The sequence below is a fragment of the Oryx dammah genome, unplaced genomic scaffold (genome assembly GCF_014754425.2).
Source record: "Oryx dammah isolate SB20612 unplaced genomic scaffold, SCBI_Odam_1.1 HiC_scaffold_24, whole genome shotgun sequence".
NCBI lineage: Eukaryota > Metazoa > Chordata > Mammalia > Artiodactyla > Bovidae > Oryx > Oryx dammah.
This window is the reverse complement of record NW_024070208.1, coordinates 25253283-25274327: the sequence shown is the minus strand read 5'-3', so window position 1 is coordinate 25274327 and position 21045 is coordinate 25253283. Positions and strand designations below refer to the sequence as shown.

Sequence of the window (21045 nt, the reverse complement as noted above, 5' to 3'; positions counted from 1 at the left end):
GGCGGGGGCGCGGTGTGGACGGCGGGGGCGCGGTGTGGACGGCGGGGACGCCGTGTGGACGGCGGGGGCGCGGTGTGGACGGCGGGGACGCGGTGTGGACGGCGGGGGTAAGAAGGCAAGAATAACCCCTGCCATGATGTAAGTTTTTCATATCTATTTTGTAAGTGATGAAAAAGTGTAGAGTATACCAGGGGTATGGCTAACAGGATGAGGTGGGAGGTACAAATGGACTGAACGGATAGAAACTTAGTGGGTAGTTTAGTCCAACTTTTGAAATTAAAAATACTTTCCAGATTCATGAAAAAATACATCATGGTAAGTTAAAATATTCTAGAATTAGAGAAGTTTTAAAAAGCAGATTCTCTCCTTTTAGAAATAATCCTGTTTCAACTTTTCAATTGATTTTACTGACTAGAAAACAGGTCAGATTTGGATATATGGATTTTTGTACCCTGATGAATTTCAGGCTTTACAAACGGAGTTGGATTTCCTGGGTTTGTCAAGAGAACAGAATCAATTACCAACCCAAACACTTCCCCTGCCAGTGGAGCCCTAATTGTACAGGAACTCCAGCAATCAATAGAATTCCCAGAATCCAACACTCCGGTCCACAGATCAGCTTCTCAATCACATTCTGTACAAATCAATAAGCTGAAAGAGTTTCTAGTATCCAGGGTCACCAAAAAAGGTCCTCTTTCCACTAAATGAATGTTCCTTAATGTAAAACTAAGCAACACCAAAATACAACAAAAATCTCCTTCCTCCACCTCAAGTGATACCACTTCTTTCACTTGCCAAAGCCAATGCAGGTTCTGAGACCTTATGAACACTTTCTCAGTTGAGGTCTCCTGAGAGTTTAAACATCTGCAGCTTGCTGGGGGATACTTTGTTTCCCCTTGTTTCACCACATACCCTGCTGAAATGACATGATGCTTCCTCCATACACAAGACTGGCTGTTGATGTTCTAGTGTCCATCCCTACACACGTCCATCTCCAGCAACCTCTGCAACTGGAGGCTGCTATAAGCTCACCCCGAAGCAGTGCCCACCCCAGCCTGGTCCCCATCTCCAAGTCCAGTCCCTGGAAGCTGGAACAAAAAAATAAAAAGATCATACAAAGGTGTTTTGAGCTGAGTTGTACACTCTGATGATCGAAGAACCTCAGGAAAGCCGAGCTGGCCTCTGAAATCTATCATCTAATAGGAGAACCAAAAGGTTCTTTTAAGTCCATATGAAGCCAGGGGACATTTTAAAATGCACTTCCTTTATAGCACAAGGATTTCAAAAGACAAAAGCCAGTGTCATTTTTGAGGAGCAGCCTCCCTGAGAACTGTTTCCATTATGCTGCCTGTCGGCCCAATGCAATCAAATTAACCTGACATGGTCTAGTTTGGTCTTTGTAACAAGTAATATGCTTTATTAATTAATTAAAACAATAAGCATTTTTGTGAGAAAATTAAGAGTTTTTCTATAAATATGAAAACTGTGAGTTTACTTGCTACTAATAGGGCTCCTGCGATAAAATGCAATGATTTCTTCCAATCAATAGTGAAGGCTGGTGTTCCCTGCTCACAGTGTGCTTTTTGTCAGAAGAATTTCTGCTGCAACCCTAAGTCAGGTTCACCAGATGATGTGATGCTAGAAACAATAAACATCTAGAATGTTACCCAGTTCTTATAGAATAATGTTTTTATTTATTTTTTTTAATTTTTATTCCATGACTTTATGTTTATGAATAATGCTTTTGGAAAAACTACTTAGATGTTTTGTTGTTACAGTGTTTACTGTCAAGAATTCAGGTCATGCAGACTGGCTAATCGGATTTTCTGAGCAGCACTGACAAGTCAAGGATGTCCTGGAATTTGGGAACATAACAGGACAACCTGTGGCTCACGAGATTCGGTTTCCTTAATGAAGTAATAAGTTAACTGATCAGACAACTGGATCTATATGGGAAAAAATGAAACAGAATCAAATTTGATTTGCTGACTGAGCAGATGGAAGCACATTTTGTGTTCCCTCCCCGTCGCTGTACTGCTCTGAGCTCACAAGAATCACAAGAGTTTGAAGGACCTCAGAGTAAGTTCGTGGACTGGAATATCACAATGCCAAACAGGATGCAAGCACAGTGGATGAGTCTGCAACATACTCTGATGTTCTATCCTGGCCTTTGTAAGATAGAGGGTCTGGATGCATCTGAATTACCAAGTGTCTGCCTTTTGAATTTGGCTCAGTTTTGAGAACTGACCTGTGCCAAGGGTCAAACACTCCTGAAATTCTGGAACCAAGAATATGAATCTTGAGATCATCTTAAAATACTTTACCACTGGGTGGTATCTGAGTTCATCTGGCTCAATAAGAATGTATTTATGAAATGACATCAAGATCAAAAAGAATAATTAAAGGGCCTCTTAATGAAAGAGGAGAGTGAAAAAGTTGACTTAAAACATAACATTCAGAAAACTAAGATTGTGGCACCCAGTCCCATCACTTCATGGCAAATAGATGGGGAAACAGTGACAGACTTTATTTTGGGGGGAACTCCAAAATCACTGCAGATGGTGACTGCAGCCATGAAAGTAAAAGATGCTTGCTCCTTGGAAGAAAAGCTATGACCAACCTAGACAGTATATTAAAAAGCAGAGACATTACTTTGCCAACAAAGGTCCGTCTAGTCAAAGCTATGGTTTTTCCAGTAGACATGTACAGATGTGAGAGTTGGACTATAAAGAAAGCTGAGCGCCAAGGAATTGATGCTTTTGAACTGTGGTGTTAGAGAAGACTCTTGAGAGTCCCTTGGACTGCAAGGAGATCCAACCAGTCCATCCCAAAGGAAGTAAGTCCTGAACATTCACTGGAAGGACTGAGGCTAAAGCTGAAGCTCTCATACTTTGGCCACCTGATGTGAAGAGCCGACTCATTGGAAAAGACCCTGATGCTGGGAGAGATTGAAGGCAGGAGGAGAGGGGATGACAGAGGATGAGACGGTTGGATGGCATTACCGACTCAACGAACATGAGTTTGAGCAAGCTCCAGGAGTTGGTGATGGACAGGGAAGACTGGCGTGCTGCAGTCCATAGGATTGCGAAGAGTCGGACATGACTGACTGAACTGAACTCAACTAGGAATGTCAACCTATAATCAAGATGTGCCATCATTCTTGGGGATGTCAGGGTATAAAGTACTATTATTTTTATAAATATTTAAAACTGTTTCATGATAGTCCCAGGCCAAAACCACAGTTCTTCTGTAAGAATAAATTTTAAAATCTTTTTAATGAGCTGGCTTGCATTTTATCCTAAAAGAAGTTTATATAGCTAACAGAGTACCTTCATTCTTATTTTCAATTGAAATTGATACGAATTATAGATATACATACATTTGTGATCATGTGCTCTGACACTGAAAATAAACATGGACCAGTTCTTTACTTACTGGCAGGGCACGTAAGTGCCCAAAGAGAGAAGAGTAAGATAAATACTTCTATTTTCCTGAACCTATCCAGATTTTGAGATATAACAGAACAACAGCAAAGCTCTAAGGAGAAAAATCCAAAATACAGCATATAAAAGCTAAGCTGAAACCCTTTATCTTGGCTTAGTCATTTAACGTTAGCCCAAAACTCATGAGATAAAGTGTTCTAGGAAAGATAAAGATTTAATGCCTTATAAATGGGGCAAGATATTCATGAGACTCATTATCCTAAGAAAATGTATAGCCTCAAAATATAAACATGGTCCATAAGGGTACAAATAAGTCACAAAGTCATAACAATTCTGAGGACAAGAAAGGGAATTTCAGAGACATTTGCAGCTGCTGAGGTCAGTATCAGGAAACACAAAGCTCCCATAAAGAAGGCTTTGTCCCTTTTTCAAAGAGGAACACGAAAGTTAGGACTCATGGTCCTTCTGAGGTATGCTCACCCACCCATACCTACAGCAAAATACGGAATACCTAGTTTTAGTCAATACCTAAACTGAATATTGAGAATAATATAATGAGACCAAAAAAAAGAGACAGAAAACCAAATTCAAGTATACTCGACAAATTATCTTTTTTTTTTTTCAAAAAAATGATTTTACAGCAAAATAACCGAACTATCATATACATGTCTGTATATATAGTTCCTTTATCTGCCTTCTCTCTGCTAACACATCTTAAGCTATGCTATTCAGAGCAGAGAAAGAATCCACAGAGGGAAGGATCACACAGAGGCTCTCTCTGTCCCTGAAGATTTTAACAACTGTGACTAGACATAAAGCCTGTTCTTTAACGTAACTTTAATCTTATCCTGTTCAAAATCATGCGCATACATGAGGCCTTTACCATCTTTGGAGGAGCATGGCTAGACTCTGGCCCCTGGAATGAAGCGAGGTCAGCCACCCAGCTGGTCCACTGCTCTTCCAGAATATGTTTAGTTTAGAGTAAGTTTGGCATTTACGGGATCTCAGAGGTGTAAACAGCCAGATCATTACAGACTTTTAGAAGAAAGAACGTGAAGGGAAGAATAAAGAATTCTAGTCTGAGTTGTGTGAACACAAGCCATGTGGTCTCATGAAAGTCACTTCAGCCTCAGGTTTCTAATCTGCTGAGTAGGAAGGACGAAGCCCTGCCCTCATAAAGCTGTTATAAATTCTTCAAAATGCTATATAAGTGAGATATTACTATGCACCTTCAATGAGAAGTACCCTATGTTTAGGAGACTTTTTGAAAAGATGTATTAGTAAAATAGGCATATCTTCAGAAAGAAGATTGTACACACTATGTTTTGGAAGTGAAATCCTATTTGAGGTAATTTGCCTGGTTTGTTTAGTTCATATTCTGAGTAGAAAGCCAATGAAATTCATTAAGACCAAAAGTTTCAAGACCCCAGGGGCAGGGTCTGTCTTCTGTCTTGTCTTTAACAAGTAACCAGTGGCTCTGGCTTTTTCCCAGTCCCATCTTTCTTTTCTCCTAATGTAATATTCTTGCCCCTTTTCATTCTGGGATTACAGTATTGCTCTGAACTTTCTTCTTTGGTCTAGAAAGACCTCTCCTATAATGATGAGAAGTCCCTAAACATATATCAATATTATTTGCAATTACACTTCATCGAGTCTTCTCACAAAAGGGAAACACATTCAATCTCACCTAACCCTATTTAAAAACATCCTAAATGACTCAAAATCGTATGTAATCAGGCAAGGAAGAACCTAACTTTTCACCTCTAGACTCCAGATCTCCAGAGTGAAGTAGGTCAAACAGAAGAACGTCTATGGACCTGCTGGATGAAACTAGAGTAATGGAATCGGTATTGACTTGGACTCAGTGGATACAGAGAGGCTCATGGCTCTTTCACATCAGGACATTTCTTGAAAGAGACACCTTCAGCCCACAGCCGTCATGACCCAGAGTGGTCATCTGCTTTAGTATCTGCTATAACAATTAATGAACTCTGAAAAGATATGCCATGCTAATGACATCATTATTAAAAAGGAGTGCCTATCAAATTAAGGGACGCATTATATACCAAATAAATTTCTATGACCAATTAATTCTTATACCCTCACCTATTACTTTTTAAGTTAAAATGACAATTCTTATAATACTATGCCAAACTGGCCGTAAAAACAAAGGCATATATAGAGATTTTGCCCTTGAAAATATCTCTCACCTTAAAAATTAAAGTAGAATAGTATCATCTTCTAAGGATTTTTATAGAAGCAAGTTTTAATAAAAACTATTCTAAAGATATAGAGTCAAGATTTTACCTAATTAATTTGACCACTTCCAGCTCCTCAGCAGTAGGTGGAGAAGTCAGCTTCAGGAAAACCATGTCGAATGTGCAGTCATCCACAAGTGCTGCTGCCTTCTTCACATCACTAATGATGATGGTGACTTTTGCTATATTTGAAAATAATTTCTGTACAGTATCAGCCAGGTACTGAACTGTGACATCGCCCACTAATAAGAGGTCTATATTTGCCTGAAAGAGAAGGAAAAAAGCAGACACACAATGTCTAGGCATAGAGAACAAGTCATCATGTATGAGAAAATAAATAAAGGTTACAAACAGCCAATGACTGACTATTCAGCTGGACTGAATGGCCAACTATAAGCATACATCAAGGGCAGGAGCTATTCATCTCATGTCCTTAGAACCTAGGTATTGAACAGATTTGAAAGTCATGCTATTTTTAAAAGTTTTGCTTGCAAATACCATTCTACTGTGGTTGTCCTACAAGTCTCTTTCTCATCCTATTAACAACAGATAAGATTCTTTTGGTCCAGTTCTCCAATTGTCCACCCTGCTGGAAAACCTGTTTATTAATGAGAACCAAGCTGGTGCCTCTCCCACATGATATATGTGTGTGTGTGTGTGTGTATGTGTGTATGTGTGTGTGTATATATGTGTGTGCATGTGTGTATATGTGTATGTGTGTATATATGTGTGCATGTGTGTATATATGTGTGTGTGCGTGTGTGTATATGTGTGTATGTGTGTATATATGTGTGTATATGTGTGTGCGTGTTTATGTGTGTGCATATGTGCGTGTGCATGTGTGTGTATGTGTGTATGCATGTGTATATATATGTGTGTGTGCATGTGTGTGTGTATGTGTGTATGTGCATGCATATACATATGTGTATACATGTATATATGTACAAAATGTGCTTTTATTTAACAGAGTGATTACAATGTACAAGTTTCATATTTGAGAAAGAACTCGCCACAAAATTTTTACTTGAAGATGTTGAATGTCCTGGATGAAAGCATTTATTAGGTGCTTAGCAATTTTAAAGTTTGTTTCTCTCTTAATACTACTTTCTTGCTAGTTTATACAAGTTTATATGCTTATTTTAAATGATTACTATTTAGAGGACATCTAAATTAAAGTTATTAGTAGAAAACAAAATGTTTTTAGATAGAAAATTAATACTTCATCAAAGGTTCCAGAAAGATAGTTTAGCAAATAGCATGGCCTTTGCAGTCTTGCTGTTGAGAAAATATGATTTTTTTTCATTTAAAACAGTTTAATTGGAATGTATCATTGATTTTGATGACACACACATGTCAAAGAACAGAGAAAGATTTAAATCCCCCAATTCTAAGAAATACTCAAACCAAATCCTTTCTTTGAATGGAATATACATGCTATTCAAATTCCAAGATTAGGAATAAAAAATGTTATTTATTTTCATTTGGGGATATTTTCAAGCACATTTAGTTAGAAAAAATAGAATTTCCATCTTCACCTTTCATTTCTGTGCTTTATTCTATACAGACATTAAATACAGCCCAGTTAAAATGTCAAAGAACAGCATTAATGAATAAGCTAAACTTCTCTTAATAGTTCAAATGCCATATATATTATATAAGTATGTATGTATGTAAATTTGGGGGGACTTCATTCTGATGCATTGATCTATTTGCCTATTCCTGGTTAACAGCACACTAATTACTAGCTCTTTATGTTTTATATTTGCTAGAGCATATGGTTGCCTCTTTACTATTTTTCTATTTTCTCCTTAGATATTTTCTCACAATGTTTCTTCCTACAGAATTTTATCATCAGCTTGTCAAGTTCCATAAGGAGTCCTGTTAAAATTTTGATTAAGGTTGGCATTTATTTTTAAGATTAATTAGGGACTATCATTATGGTATTACATCTCCCTATTTAGGAAGTATGACTCAGAGAAATCCGGTCTTATGTTGTTCATTTTTCTTGTTGTTATTGCTCAGTGGCTAAGTCATGTCTGACTCTGAAACCCCACGGACTACAGCACGCCAAGATTTCTGGTCCTTCACCATCTCTCAGTTTGCCCAAACTCAAGTTCATTGAGTCGGTGATGCCATCTAACCATCTCGTCTTCTAGGACAGTCTTCTCCTGGATTCAGTCTCTTCCTGCATCAGGGTCTTTTCCAATGAGCCGGCTCATCACATCAGATGGTCAAAATATTGGAGCTTCAGTTTTCTAGTTATCTTCACATAGATTTTTCAAGTGTCTTCACACATTGATTCCTAGATTTTTCAAGATTTCAGAATCAACGTAAAAGAGATATATTTTCTCACTATACTTCCTGATTGATTATACCTGACAGAGAGAAGCACTATCAATTTCTGTATAAGGAATTTGCTTCAGGTACTTTAAGGTACTCTCCATTTAGTTCCAATATTTTTTAGCTGATTCTTCAATTTCCTTGATAGGTTATCATATAGTTTTTAAAAATGATATCTTTATCCCTGTCTCCAGAATTTATATCTTTTACTTATTGTCTTAAAGCATGGCTAGGACATTCAAAGGGCTTTCCAGGTGGCTTTCCAGGTGGCAGTGGTAAAGAACCTGCCTGCCAATGCAGGAGACATAAAAGATGTGGGTTTGATCCCTGGGTTGGTAAGATCCCCTGGAGGGCACGGCAACCCACTCCAGTATTCTTGTCTGGAGAATCCCATGGACAGAGGAGTCAAGAAGGCTCCAGGCCATAGGATTGCAAAGAGTTGGATACAACTGAAGTGACTTAACACTCACACACAGGACATTCAAAACAACAGTAAATAGTAGGAGTGAACTGAGCATGCCTGTCTTATTCCTGACTTTCTATAACAGGAATATTTCAAATGTTTTTACCACTACTGAAGGTCAATACCCTTTGCCAAGTTAATTAGTTCTCTATTTGGAGGCTAAGAATTTTAAATCAGAAATGGGTGTTAAAATTTATCAACTTGATTGTATTTTTTTCTCCTGTCATCCATTAGTGAATTACATTAATAGATTTCCTAATGTCAAGTCATCATTGAATTACTGGGATAAACCTATACTTAATGCAAACAGATTCCTTTATTTTATTTTAGATTTTTGCATCTATGTTCATAAGTAAAACTGGATATAATTTTGTTTTATGGTACTGACTTATCTGGCTTGGGTATCAAGGTTATGCCAGCCTTGAAGAAATAGAAAGCTTGAAAACTATTCCATGGTCTTGAATATTTTATAAAAGAAGAAATTATCACTTTAAAGTTTGGGTAAAACTTGTCTGTGAAATCTTGGCTTGAAGTCACTTTATAAAGTTAAGTTTTAGACTGCCTTTCTTGTTCCTTACTGCTTACTAGTAAAATAAGTGTTATTTTAAACACCTATATAATGAAGTTATTGTCAAGTGGTTAGTGTTTTTCTTTTTTTAATTTTGGGGGCTATTGACTCATTTCTTGTTTCAGTGCGTTGTCATCAGTGGATGTACCCAACATGACTTCTTTTTAGAACTAGTTGGTATTTTCTCTGTGACTTAATATACAATGCTTAATGTTACATGGATAGCAGCAGCAGCAGTAGCAATGTTCCATGGATACTTGAAAAAAACTGCATATTTCCGTTGAGCATATAGTCTTTACATAGCTTTCAGATTAAACTTGTTCATTGCTGTCTCACTTACTTTAGGTCTACTTGATTTTTCAGTTTATGAAGCAGATGTATAAATTGTCCCTCTCTAAATATGGTTTGTCAATTCATCGATTTCTCTAACTATAGACTCTGTGTATAACTATGGACTCTGTGTATAACTATGGATTAGGTACATAAAAGTTCCTAATAATTTCATATATTCATACAAATACTTACCTGTAATATTTCATATACACTATATAGTGATCTATAATGTTTATTCAGTATGTATTAACATATAAATATCATATTGCTAACTATATTGAGAATAAACTATATATAAAATATATCTTTTTTTAATGCTTTTCATCTGAAATTTTATTTTTTTCTGATATTCAGCAGTTAGTTTTTTGCACCCCTTTATTTTGAGGCTTTCCTTATCATTTTGATTTTGTATGAATTTTGCAAGTAACATATATTTGAATTTTTGTTTTTTCCATCAGATTTGTTTTTTATATATAATTACTAAGTTTTTAATAAGTAATTACATTAATGGCACTAGTTAATGAACATTAAGTAATTAAGGTAATCAATATAATGTAATTAATTAACATTAATTAACTGTTAAACATTTATAACTTAACATGAAATGGTCTTATTCATTGGTTATCTCAGGTTTTCCATTCACTATAATTTTGTTTCTCTTTCCCCAAGCTTTCTCTTAGGCTGAGTAAATTTTCCTTTTCCCTCCTGTTGCTCCTACAATGTTAAGAGTTAAAACTTCTTATTTATGTTCTTTGGTGGCATTAGGGCTCACAATTCAATGGTAGTTTTCTAATCAAAATACTCCAACAAGTTAGAATCTCTCTATCTCTGAAGATACTGGGTCATTGCCTTCTTGCATCCAGAGTTGCTGATGAAAAAAGGCTGCCTTGTTTTTCTTTTAGTGCTTTCCTCTCATGCTGTGGACGCTGATTGTTTTCTAGGATGTGTCTGGGTATGGGCCTTACTCAGCTCACTTGGCACTCAATGGATCTTCAGCTCTAGAAAGTTCCTTCTGTTATTTCTTTGGTCATTTCCTCCTGTTGTCTCTGTCCTTAGGAACAGTCTGTTAGATGCTGGGCATCCTAAATTGATCCTTCAGAGACTTAAATTTATTGTTCATATTACTAGCTCAAGCTTTAGTCCTATTCTAAAGATTTTTACCAGATTTAATATGAATTGCTCATTTCTAATATTTTTTTCTTTGATAACTGATCATAGTCTGAAATTTTTAGGATATAATATCCCCTCTAAAGATACAAATTAGAAATTTTAAAATGTCTAAAATTAGAAACTTTAAATTTTTTTCCTACCACCTTTATCACCTATACCTGGAACAGTTGTCTGCCAGTCTTGGTTATCCAAACATAAATATGAAACAAGGACTCAGTTGCAACAGTGTGAGCAGTTTTCCCTGAAGGTGGGGTGGTCTGCTTCCCCAGTTACTATTTCTTTTAAAGGAACCACCGACTGTGGGTTTGATGTGAGTAGGAGGGATGGTGGAAGAAAGGCTGGACAGCAACGAGACTGGGACTGGCTATTTGTCTAAATAAAGCCAGGCTTTGCTCTAAAAACCAAGCACTTTGGTTTTTTTTCCCCTCCGGGGTAGAGAGAACTGGCTTTCCTTCCATTCTTGTCAGCTGTAGACACCTGGAAACTACCAATACCAGGAGCCCATGACTCAGATAGAGTTCATTTTCTTTAGAAAAAGCAGTGCCTGGGTTTGGCTCTTGGCTTATAAATCCCATGCTCTGGATGTAGTAGGAATGAAAGGGGAGAGTCCCGAGTAAAGAACTCCAGGGCCCCAGTTGGCCCAGGGTTCTGCAGACGGCTAATTCTTTACCAGGGAAGCGCCTTGGGCCCATTTCATGTTCCTTTCTGCAAACATTTGGCCTGGACTGTCACTAGAATTGTTTTACCTGGGCATTATTTCTCTTCTCCATGTCTTTTATGCTGTGGGTTTTTTTTATAATTTTGTTTTAGTGGCAATTTGATTCCATCTGCTTTCTAAATTTCAAGCTTTCCTGCAGATTTTTTTTTTTTAATGTTCAGATCTTCTTCAAATCAAGATCCCATTAAGGACTAAGCACTGCATTTGGTTGTTATTAATATATGTCTGAGCCACAGTCAGCTCCCAGTCTTGTTTTTGCTGACTATATAGAGCTTCTCCATCTTTGCAAAGAATATAATCAATCTGATTTTGGTATTGACCATCTGGTGATGTCCATGTGTAGAGTCTTTTCTTATGTTGTTGGAAGAGGGTGTTTGCTATGACCAGTGAGTTCTCTTGGCAAAACTCTGTTAGCCTTTTCCCTGCTTCATTCTGTACTCTAAGGCCAAATTTGCCTGTTACTCCAGGTATTTCTTGACTTCCTACTTTTGCATTCCCGTACCCCACAATGAAAAGGACATCTTTTTTGGGTGTTAGTTCTAGAAGGTCTTGTAGGTCTTCATAGAACCATCCAACTTCAGCTTATTCAACATTATTACTGTGATACTGAATGGTTTGCCTTGGAAATGAACAGAGATCATTCTGTCATTTTTGAGACTGTATCCAAGTACTGCATTTTGGACTCTTTTGTTGACTATGAGGGCTACTCCATTTCTTCTAAGGGATTCTTGCCCACAGTAGTAGATATAATGCTCATCTGAGTTAAATTCATCCATTCCAGTCCATTTTAGTTTGCTGATTCCTAAAATGTCAACGTTCACTCTTGCTATCTCCTGTTTGACCACTTTCAATTAGCCTTGATTCATGTATCTTACCTGTCCTGGTGGCTCAGATGGTAAAGCATCTGCCTACAACGTGGGAGACCCGGGTTTGATCCCTGGGTAGGGAAGATCCCTGGAGAAGGAAATGGCAACCCACTCCAGTACTCTTGCCTGGAAAGTCCCATAGACAGAGGAGCCTGATAGGCTACAGTCCATGGGGCCACAAAGAGTCGGACACGACTGAGCAACTTCACTTCACTTCATGTACCTTACGTTCCAGGTTCCTATGCAATACTGTTCTTTACAGCATCAGACTTTATTTCCATCACCAGTCACATCCATAACTGGGTGTTGTTTTTGCTTTGGTTCCATCTCTTCATTCTTTTTGGAGTTCTCCACTGATCTCCAATAGCATATTGGGCACCTACTGACCTGGGGACTTCATTTTTCAGTGTCATATCTTTTTGCCTTTTCATACTGCTCATGGGGTTCTCAAGGCAAGAATACTGAAGTGGTTTGCCATTCCCTTCTCCAGTGGACCACGTTTTGTCAGAACTCTCCACCATGACCCATCTATCTTGGGTGGCCCTACATGGCACGGCTCATAGTTTCATTGAGTTAGACAAGGCTGTGGTCCATGTGATCAGATTGGTTAGTTTTCTGTGATTGTGGTTTTCAGTGTGTCTGCCCTCTGATGGAGAAGGATAAGAGACTTATGGAAGCTTCTTGATGGGACAGACTGACTGAGTGGAAACTGGGTCTTGTTCTGATGGGTGGGGCCACCCACAGTAAATCTTTAATCCAATTTTCAGCTGAAGGGTGGGGCTGTGTTCCCTCCCAGTTATTTGAAGTGAAGAAGTGAAGTCACTCAGTCCTGTCCGATTCTTTGAGACACCACGGACTGTAGCCCACCAAGCTCCATGGGATTTTCCAGGCAAGGATACTGGAGTGGGGTTGCCATTTCCTTCTCCAGGGGATCTTCCCAACCCGGGGATCGAACCTGGGTCTCCTGTGTTATTTGACCTGAGGCCAAACTATGGTGGAGGTAATGAAGACAATGGCGACCTCTTTCAAAAGGTCCCATGCAGGCAGTGCTATATAATCAGTGCCCCTAACCCTGCAGCAGGCCACCACCCTCCCACGCTTCCACCAGAGACTCCTGGACACTCATGGGCAAGCTTGGGTGAAAATTCTCCAAGCCAGGCTTTAACAGTACATGAACTGCGAACTTCCAGATGTTTAAGCTGGATTTAGAAAAGCCAGAAGAACTAGAGATCAAATTGCCAACATCCATTAGATCATCAAAAAAGCAAGAGAATACCAGAAAAACGTATACCTCTGCTTTATTGACTACGCCAAAATCTTTGTGTGGATCACAACAAAATGTGGAAAATTCTTCAAGAGATGGGAATACCAGACTACCTGACCTGCCTCCTGAGAAATCTGCATGCAGGTCAAGAAGCAACAGTTAGAACTGGACATGGAACAACAGATTGGTTCCAAATCAGGAAAGGAGTATGTCAAGGATGCATATTGTTACTCTGCTTATTTAACATATATGCAGGGTACATCATGAGAAATGCCAGGCTGCATGAAGCACAAGCTGGAATCAAGATTGCCGGGAGAAATATCAATAACCTCAGATATGCAGACGACACCACACTTATGGCAGAAAGCAAAGAACTAAAGAGCATCTTGATGAAAGTGAAAGAAAGTGAAAAAACTTGACTGAAAACTTAACATTCAGAAAACTAAGATCATGGCATCCAGCCCTATCACTTCATGGCAAATAGATGGAGAAACAGTGGAAACAGTGACAGACTTTTTGTTGGGGGGGCTCCAAAATCACTGCAGATGGTGATTGCAGCCATGAAATTAAAAGATGCTTGCTCCTTGGAAGAAAAGTTATGACCAATCTAGACAGCTTATTAAAAAGCAGAGACATTACTTTGCTGACAAAGGTCCATCTCGTCAAAGCTATGGTTTTTCCAGTAGTCATGTATGGATGTGAGAGTTGAACTATAAAGAAAGCTGAGTGCTGAAGAATTGATGTTTTTGAACTGTGGTGTTGGAAAAGACTCTTGAGAGTCCCTTGGACTTCAAGGAGATCGAACCAGTCAATCCTAAAGGAAATCAGTCCTGAATATTCATTGGAAGGACTGATGCTGAAGGTGAAGCTCCAATCCTTTGGCCACCTGATACAAAGAACTGACTCCTTGGAAAAGACCCTAATGCTGGGAAAGACTGAAGGCTGGAAGAGAATGGGACAACAGAGGATGAGACGGTGGGATGGCATCACCAACTCGACGGACATGAGTTTGAGCAAGCTCTGAGAGTTGGTGATGGACGGGGAAGACTGGCGTGCTGCAGTTCATGGGGTCACAAAGAGTCAGACACTACTGAGCGACTGAACTGAAATGAACTGAATATATGTCTCCATGGACTTCTAATTTAGAATACCACCTCTGCTTTTTTTTTTGTCTTTTCAATATTTACTTGCTAAAGGTATCAGCACACTGTTAAGCAACTCTTGCCAGGTAGACTGAGGAGGCCGGAATGTCGACAGGTGTGCTCAATTGATCATCATGAGCCAATCCCACTCTCCTGCCCCACTCTATTTTAAACAGAGTAACAATTCAATATTATTATTTGATATTAGGCCTTTCATAGCCTAATATCAACTCATGTCACAAGCTTCATGTCCTCCTACATTCTAAGAAGACAGCATAACACTCTTAAGTGAATTTTGAAATCTGGAATTTCTACAGTAGAGAGTATCAGGACCCTTTTAGACTGTTTCCTTTTAATTTTGTAAACATTCTTCATTTCCATTAATACTTGGAGGAATTGGGACTCTAAGCCACTATGATGCTTTTGAGTGAAGAGTGTTTGGGAATCCACTGGGACAAAGGGTTTCTTTTATACCATTACAATCCCTTGTGAACCAAATGCCAAGCAGTGAAACAATCATTAACAAGGGGTCCTAAAATGAGTAACTAGATTTTTGTTTTTCAATTAACCAGGTTAACTGAAGCAACCTATGAATGTCCCAAAGTAACATGCCTGCTACAGATGGGGTGACCATTTAATTTACCTTCCAAACTGAGACTCATGAGAACAAAGGGGATGCTATTAATTATACTAAAAAACACGTATCAAATAGGATGTCCTGGGCTATGAACCACTTGCAAACCTTTCTAGTAGTAAAGTTTCTTTTTTCCTTTAAGACCTCCTGCCACTTTTATTGTATCTGCTTAAATATACTTGATGTCCAAGTACTCTCACCATTGGTATTTCCTGAGTCCCTACTCCAGGGCAGATGCTGTGCTGGGAATTCAAGGTGAACAGACAGACCAGCTCTCTTACATCCTAGGAATCTTTTCTTTTTCTTTTCGCTATTAAGAAAGAATGGCTTTCAATCCTTGCAACTCAGGGCAAATAGTGGAAGATCAGTTCTACTAAAGCTGTTACTGATCCTTTAAAAAAAAATTAGAGTATAACTGCTTTACAGTGTTGTGTTAGTTTCTACCGTACAACAATGTGAGTCAGCTGTATGCACACATATATCCCCTGCCTCTTGGTCCTCCCTCCCACCCCCCACCCCCCACCCCACCCCACTGGAGCACTGAGCTCAGCTCCCTGTACTGTACAGCAGCTTCCCACTAGCTAGCTATTTCACACATGAGAGTGTAAACAAGTCAATGCTACTCTCTCAATTCATCCCATGTTCTACTTCCCTCAATGTGTCCACAAATGGGTTCTCTGCAACTGCATCTCTATTCCAGCCCTGCAAATAGGTTCATCAGTACCATTTCCCTAGATTTCATATATATGTGTTAATATACAACGTATTTTTTTTTAACATCTTGACAGTTTGCAGCAAAGGCTTTCACAGTAGGTATAAAAGCATCCATTGCCTTGTTCAGTCGCTAACTAGCATCTCTGAGTAATATACCTATGCAGTCCTCATCTGGCCAGGAGGGTAATAATACTTAAATCACAGGACTGTTGTTAAGGAGAAATGTTTGTACAATGCCCTGCAGGTGGTAGTACTGCCCTATGATCCCAAGTAACACCAAATTTGAGCACATGGAACTCATCAAATCAAGGAGATGGGAAGGGGAGAGTAGAATTAGAAGGAAAATGTGTCCACATCAGGCAGTGAAAATAGCCCTAAACCAAACTGCTGTCTTCATTACTTGAGCCACAGGTAATGCAAGTTACATTTTCAACAATGTGCATCAGTTACTAATGCGAACCCTTTCCTGGCTAGCTCTAATGCTTCACACCACAATATTCTGCTCAAAGGCTCAGTTCAAAGTTCTCTAGAATTCCTCAGCTAGTCTTGTGGGGAAAAGTCAAGAGTGAGGTTTGATGGGCAGTACCCAGGCACTGGGGCAAAACTGAGGAGAGGTGGAAAGAGATTCTGAAAGAGATGAGGAAGCAAAGTACCCCTCATGGGCCCTTCTGCAACTTGTAACAGGACCCAGAGGAGCAGGAAATAAACCCGTTCTGAGAAGAACCGATTCGCTCTCCTGCCAAAAGCTTCCGTCTCTGCCCCACAAAATCAGCACAAGAGGAACGTTCCTAAATCAGATCAGAATACTGCCCCACTGTCCCCAAGTAACTCAAATTAACTGAAGAGCTTCTAATCAACTTAAATTTGAATATTTATACAGTTAAAAATATCTTGTTGATGGTGTAATATGAGCACAGGTGATGAGAAAAATCCACTGATAAGAATAAAAGGAAAATGAATAAAACGTTCTTGTATATTCAGCTCTGGAAAACTGCCTTTAGTACCTCTAAGATTTTCACCTGTGAGCATCACAACCTGAACTGATGCTGGGCTTCATTCAGTGGAATTTTTTTTTCCTTATCTGAATTGTTTACTGCACTCCTTTAACAAAAGCAATACATATTCATTGAGGGAGGTTGGAAAATTAAAGCAGTCCAAAGAGAAAATAAAAAGCATTTAATTCCAGCACTCAGGGATAATCACCTTGGTGTAGCTCCCTTAAGTGTGGGCAGTTTTTTACAATGCCACACCGTCATTACCCACACTCTTCATCCACTCTGATTACTGAGATCAGGGTAACAGGCAGGGCACACCAGTCTCTGCCATTTTTAAAACACTGGATTTCCATTTGCAATCTGTGGCAGGCTAAACCCTTAATTAGTAACAGCAGGTGCTGAAGTGCTTAAAGCAAATGGCTCCGGCATTTTAGTGAGCTGTTATTTATGTCACTCTTATCACCGGGAGCAGAGCTGACAATCAGCAGCAGCTGGGCGGGCTCATGCCCTGACTAGGGCTCTTGCTGGCCACCAGTTTCCCCAGGAGTCAGGGCTTTAAGCAGCTCTAGCTGGAGAAATCGGAGAAGGCAATGGCAACCCACTCCAGTACACTTGCCTGGAAAATCCCATGGAAGGAGGAGCCTGGTAGGCTGCAGTCCATGCGGTCGCTAAGAGTCGGGCACGACAGAGCGACTTCACTTTCACTTTTCACACATTGGAGAAGGAAATGGCAACCCACTCCAGTGTTCTTGCCAGGAGAATCCCAGGGACAGAGGAGTCTAGTGGGCTACCGTCTATGGGGTCGCACAGAGTCGGACACGACAGAAGCGACTTAGCAGCAGCAGCAGCTGGAGAAATGAGCAAGCTGCTCAAAGGGTTCAGTTGGGGCTTCGGGGTCTCTTAAGGGTGGAAAGCCACAATTATCTATGTACTATTTGGGCATCAGATATTTTATTCAGAATTCCATTGTGTGCAGCTCTGCCGAATCACACATACTGTTTTTCCTGAGTTTAAATCTCTCTCTCCCTCTTTAGTCGCTAAGTCGTAGCCGACTCTCTGCAACCCCATGGACTGCCAGACAAGAATACTGGAGTGGGTTGCCATTTCCTTCTCCAGGGGATCTTCCCGACCCAAGAATCGAACGTCGGTCTTCTGCATCGCAGGCAGATTCTTTACCGACTAGACTACGAGGGAAGCCCGATAGGTGCTTCCATTTTGAAAAAATGACAAAAGCCTCTTAAACACGGTCCACTTCCAAGTGGTAGTAATTCGGTTCAGAAAGCTTGTTCTCAAGGAGTGAAGAGACTGGAGTATGCATAATACTCTCAGGGGTACAAAACTCGACACTGCCCAGAAGGTTTCCCTCTCACATTTATCAAGACGTGAAATAGAAGAGAGTCAACGCCAGCTCGCCTTGCTTCCTAGGGTGGGGTGGGGTTTAGCTTATGCTTCCTTCCTGGTGGGCTGCTAATCGCCTTTCATTATTATCGAAAATGAGTCACAAAAATGATTCTGCATTTCTGCCGAGGGGATGGTAAATAAGGTGCGCCCCCCGCCCCACCGAGGCCGGGGTAGGGGCAGATTTGTGAATAGGGTGGGAGGATGTGGAGGAGGGCAGCCGCCTTTTCCCACCAATGGCGACGGTCTCGACAGGCGTCAGCTGGTTTGGGGGTCGGGGGCGTGCAAGGACACTCCGGACACCCCGCCAGTGAGCAAAGTGAAAGGAAAAAAAAGGCACCCGAGTTGTGCAGACTAGAGACCTGAAGATAAACTTTCCCGTATTCAAGATGGTGACTAAAAGTCTCCATATCCAAACTGAAACGTGTGGAATCAACTTTTGTATGCAGGATTCAGGCGAAAACATAAAAACTGCCTTTCCCGTTTTATCTGGTCACTAGCCCAAGGCGTCTCGCCCTAGGGTCGCCCCAGCGGTGGTCCGGGGCCCCAAAAATGAGTGTGATGGGCGAGCGTCGAGAGCTCGAGGGGGTGACTCTGTGACGACAACACGGCCCGGTGCCCTTCCCTCCTGGGCCTCCGTTCCCGAGGTGACCGAGCGCGTCCTCGACCTCGAGGTGCGCAGGAGCCGGCCGGGCTGCCAGGGAGGCGTCCTGGACTGGCTCGCGCCCCGCAAAGGCCCCCGGGGCCGTCCCCGCGACGAGCTGGCCTGCACCCGGCGGGGCTGTACCGCCCGACGGGGCCCCGCGCCTGCCGGCGCGCCGTTATAAACGCAGCTGCCTCCCCTTCCTTCTAAGTCTCTTACCTGCCCTGGGGTTTGGCCGAACTCCGGGCGGGTAATTGAGGCCGCCATGGCCCGTTGCGCACGTGCGACTCCTGGGGCAGCCTCACCGCGGGAGGAGCTTGGCAGCCAGCCTTCCTCGTCAGCCGCCCGCCCCGCGCCAATGGCTCTGGGCCCCCAGCAGCGGGGCGCCCGCCCCCGGCCCGCCCTTAAAGTGGCCCTGCCGCCCGTCCTGGCTCCAAGTCTCGGCAGGACCAGGTCGGAGTGGGGGGGTACTTCCGGGGAACTGCGGGGATGGCGATGGGCCGCCCCAAGGTGCCCTGAGGGGCCTCAGAAGACCCTGTCACTAGGACAGCCCACCAAAAGTTCCATTCCTTTTGCCCTGAACCTCACACAGCTCAGGCCTGGGGCAAGGACATGTCTAAAAAGTCTTCAGTGTCTTATGGGAATGCTTTCAAGTTTAAATATCAGGAATTAGCAAACTGGATTTTTCTTTTTCCAAGACTGATTATGGTGCTTTCTTTCCAAACTACTAAGAAACGTCCTGTGAGTCAACAACAAATATCGTCCTCATTTCTCAAGCAAGAAATCTCCAGGTGGTGGCTGCTATGAAACCTGCTTTGTTCAGCCTTGCTAGACACTTTATTGAGATCCACTGAGTGCCCCGACCCCTGAGGGATCCTTCCTCTTGTCTTTACCACTGTTATTGGTTTCTTTCATTGCTAAAAAGTTGGGGGTGGGGAGAATGTCACTTTGGATTTGGCTAGACCCTTGATCTTACTTGAACACATAATACACACGTGCTCGACTTGACCCACCATCTCCCATCTCTGGACAAGCCTATTGTTTCCTGAGCAGATGGTGGAGGGGTTCTGATTTAAATCATGACAGCGAGCAAAAATATAACAGTGGTTGCCCATGATTTTCATGCAAAGAAAATGCAGACAAATTTCTGATGGGATCATTCTGCATTATTTTTGGAAGATAGTTTTAATAGATACTAAGAAAGCTGTAAATGGACCATAAAGAAAGCTGAGAACCAAAGAATTGATGCTTTTGAACTGTGGTGTTGGGACTCTTGAGAGTCCCTTGGACTGCAAGGAGAGCCAACCAGTCAGTCCTAAAGGAAATCAGTCCTGAATATTCATTGAAAGGACTGATCCTGACGCTGAAACTCCAATACTTTGGGCACCTGATGAGAAGAACTGACTCATTGGAAAAGACCCTGATGCTGGGAAAGATTGAAGGTAGGAGGAGAAGGGGACAACAGAGGATGAGATGGTTGGATGACCTCACTGTCTCAATGGACAAGAGTTTGAGCAAGGTCCAAGAGTTGGTGATGGACAGGGAAGCCTGGTGTGCTATAGCCCATGGGGTTGCAAAGAGTTGGACAGCACTAAGTGACTGAACTGAACTGAATTTTGGCTCTATTGTTTTTCCAATTAATCAGGAACTATGAGTGTTCAGTTAAACATCTGTGAAGCAGTTAGCTTGCCCAATAATAACATAGGTGAATTCATCCCCAGGCATTGAGGTAGGGGTGAATTGAGACAGCATTAAGCACCTTTCCCAGTCTGGTAATCAAGTTTATCATTGACCTAAAGGTCTAGATTAGCAAGGCTGATGCTAATAGTGATGAAACTATTGTGGAAACTGACACAGTCATTGCTTTTTTTTATTTTTATTTATTTTTTTAATTTTTAATTTTTATTTTTACTTTTTCAATACTGTATTGGTTTTGGCATACATTGACATGAATCTGCCACGGGTGTACCTGAGCTCCCAAACATGAACCCCCCTCCCACCTCCCACCCCACATCATCCCTCCGGATCATCCCCGTGCACCACATTGCTTTTTTTTTTTAATTTGAGTGGATGGTGACAAAATTTATGCAAGAGGA

General features: G+C 41.0%; 1 protein-coding gene across 1 annotated transcript in view; it reads right to left on the bottom strand.

Annotated features, from left to right (window-relative positions):
- Positions 1–8145, bottom strand: part of SOHLH2 (spermatogenesis and oogenesis specific basic helix-loop-helix 2) — a 29908-nt gene extending 21763 nt beyond the window's left edge. The window contains exons 1-2 of the mRNA XM_040266719.1: positions 8077–8145; positions 5751–5965 (exon numbers count right to left, since the gene is read on the bottom strand). Coding sequence (XP_040122653.1) covers positions 5751–5965; positions 8077–8145 — 284 coding nt within the window. The remainder of the gene's footprint in view (positions 1–5750; positions 5966–8076) is intronic.
- Positions 8146–21045: the final 12900 nt, after the last annotated feature.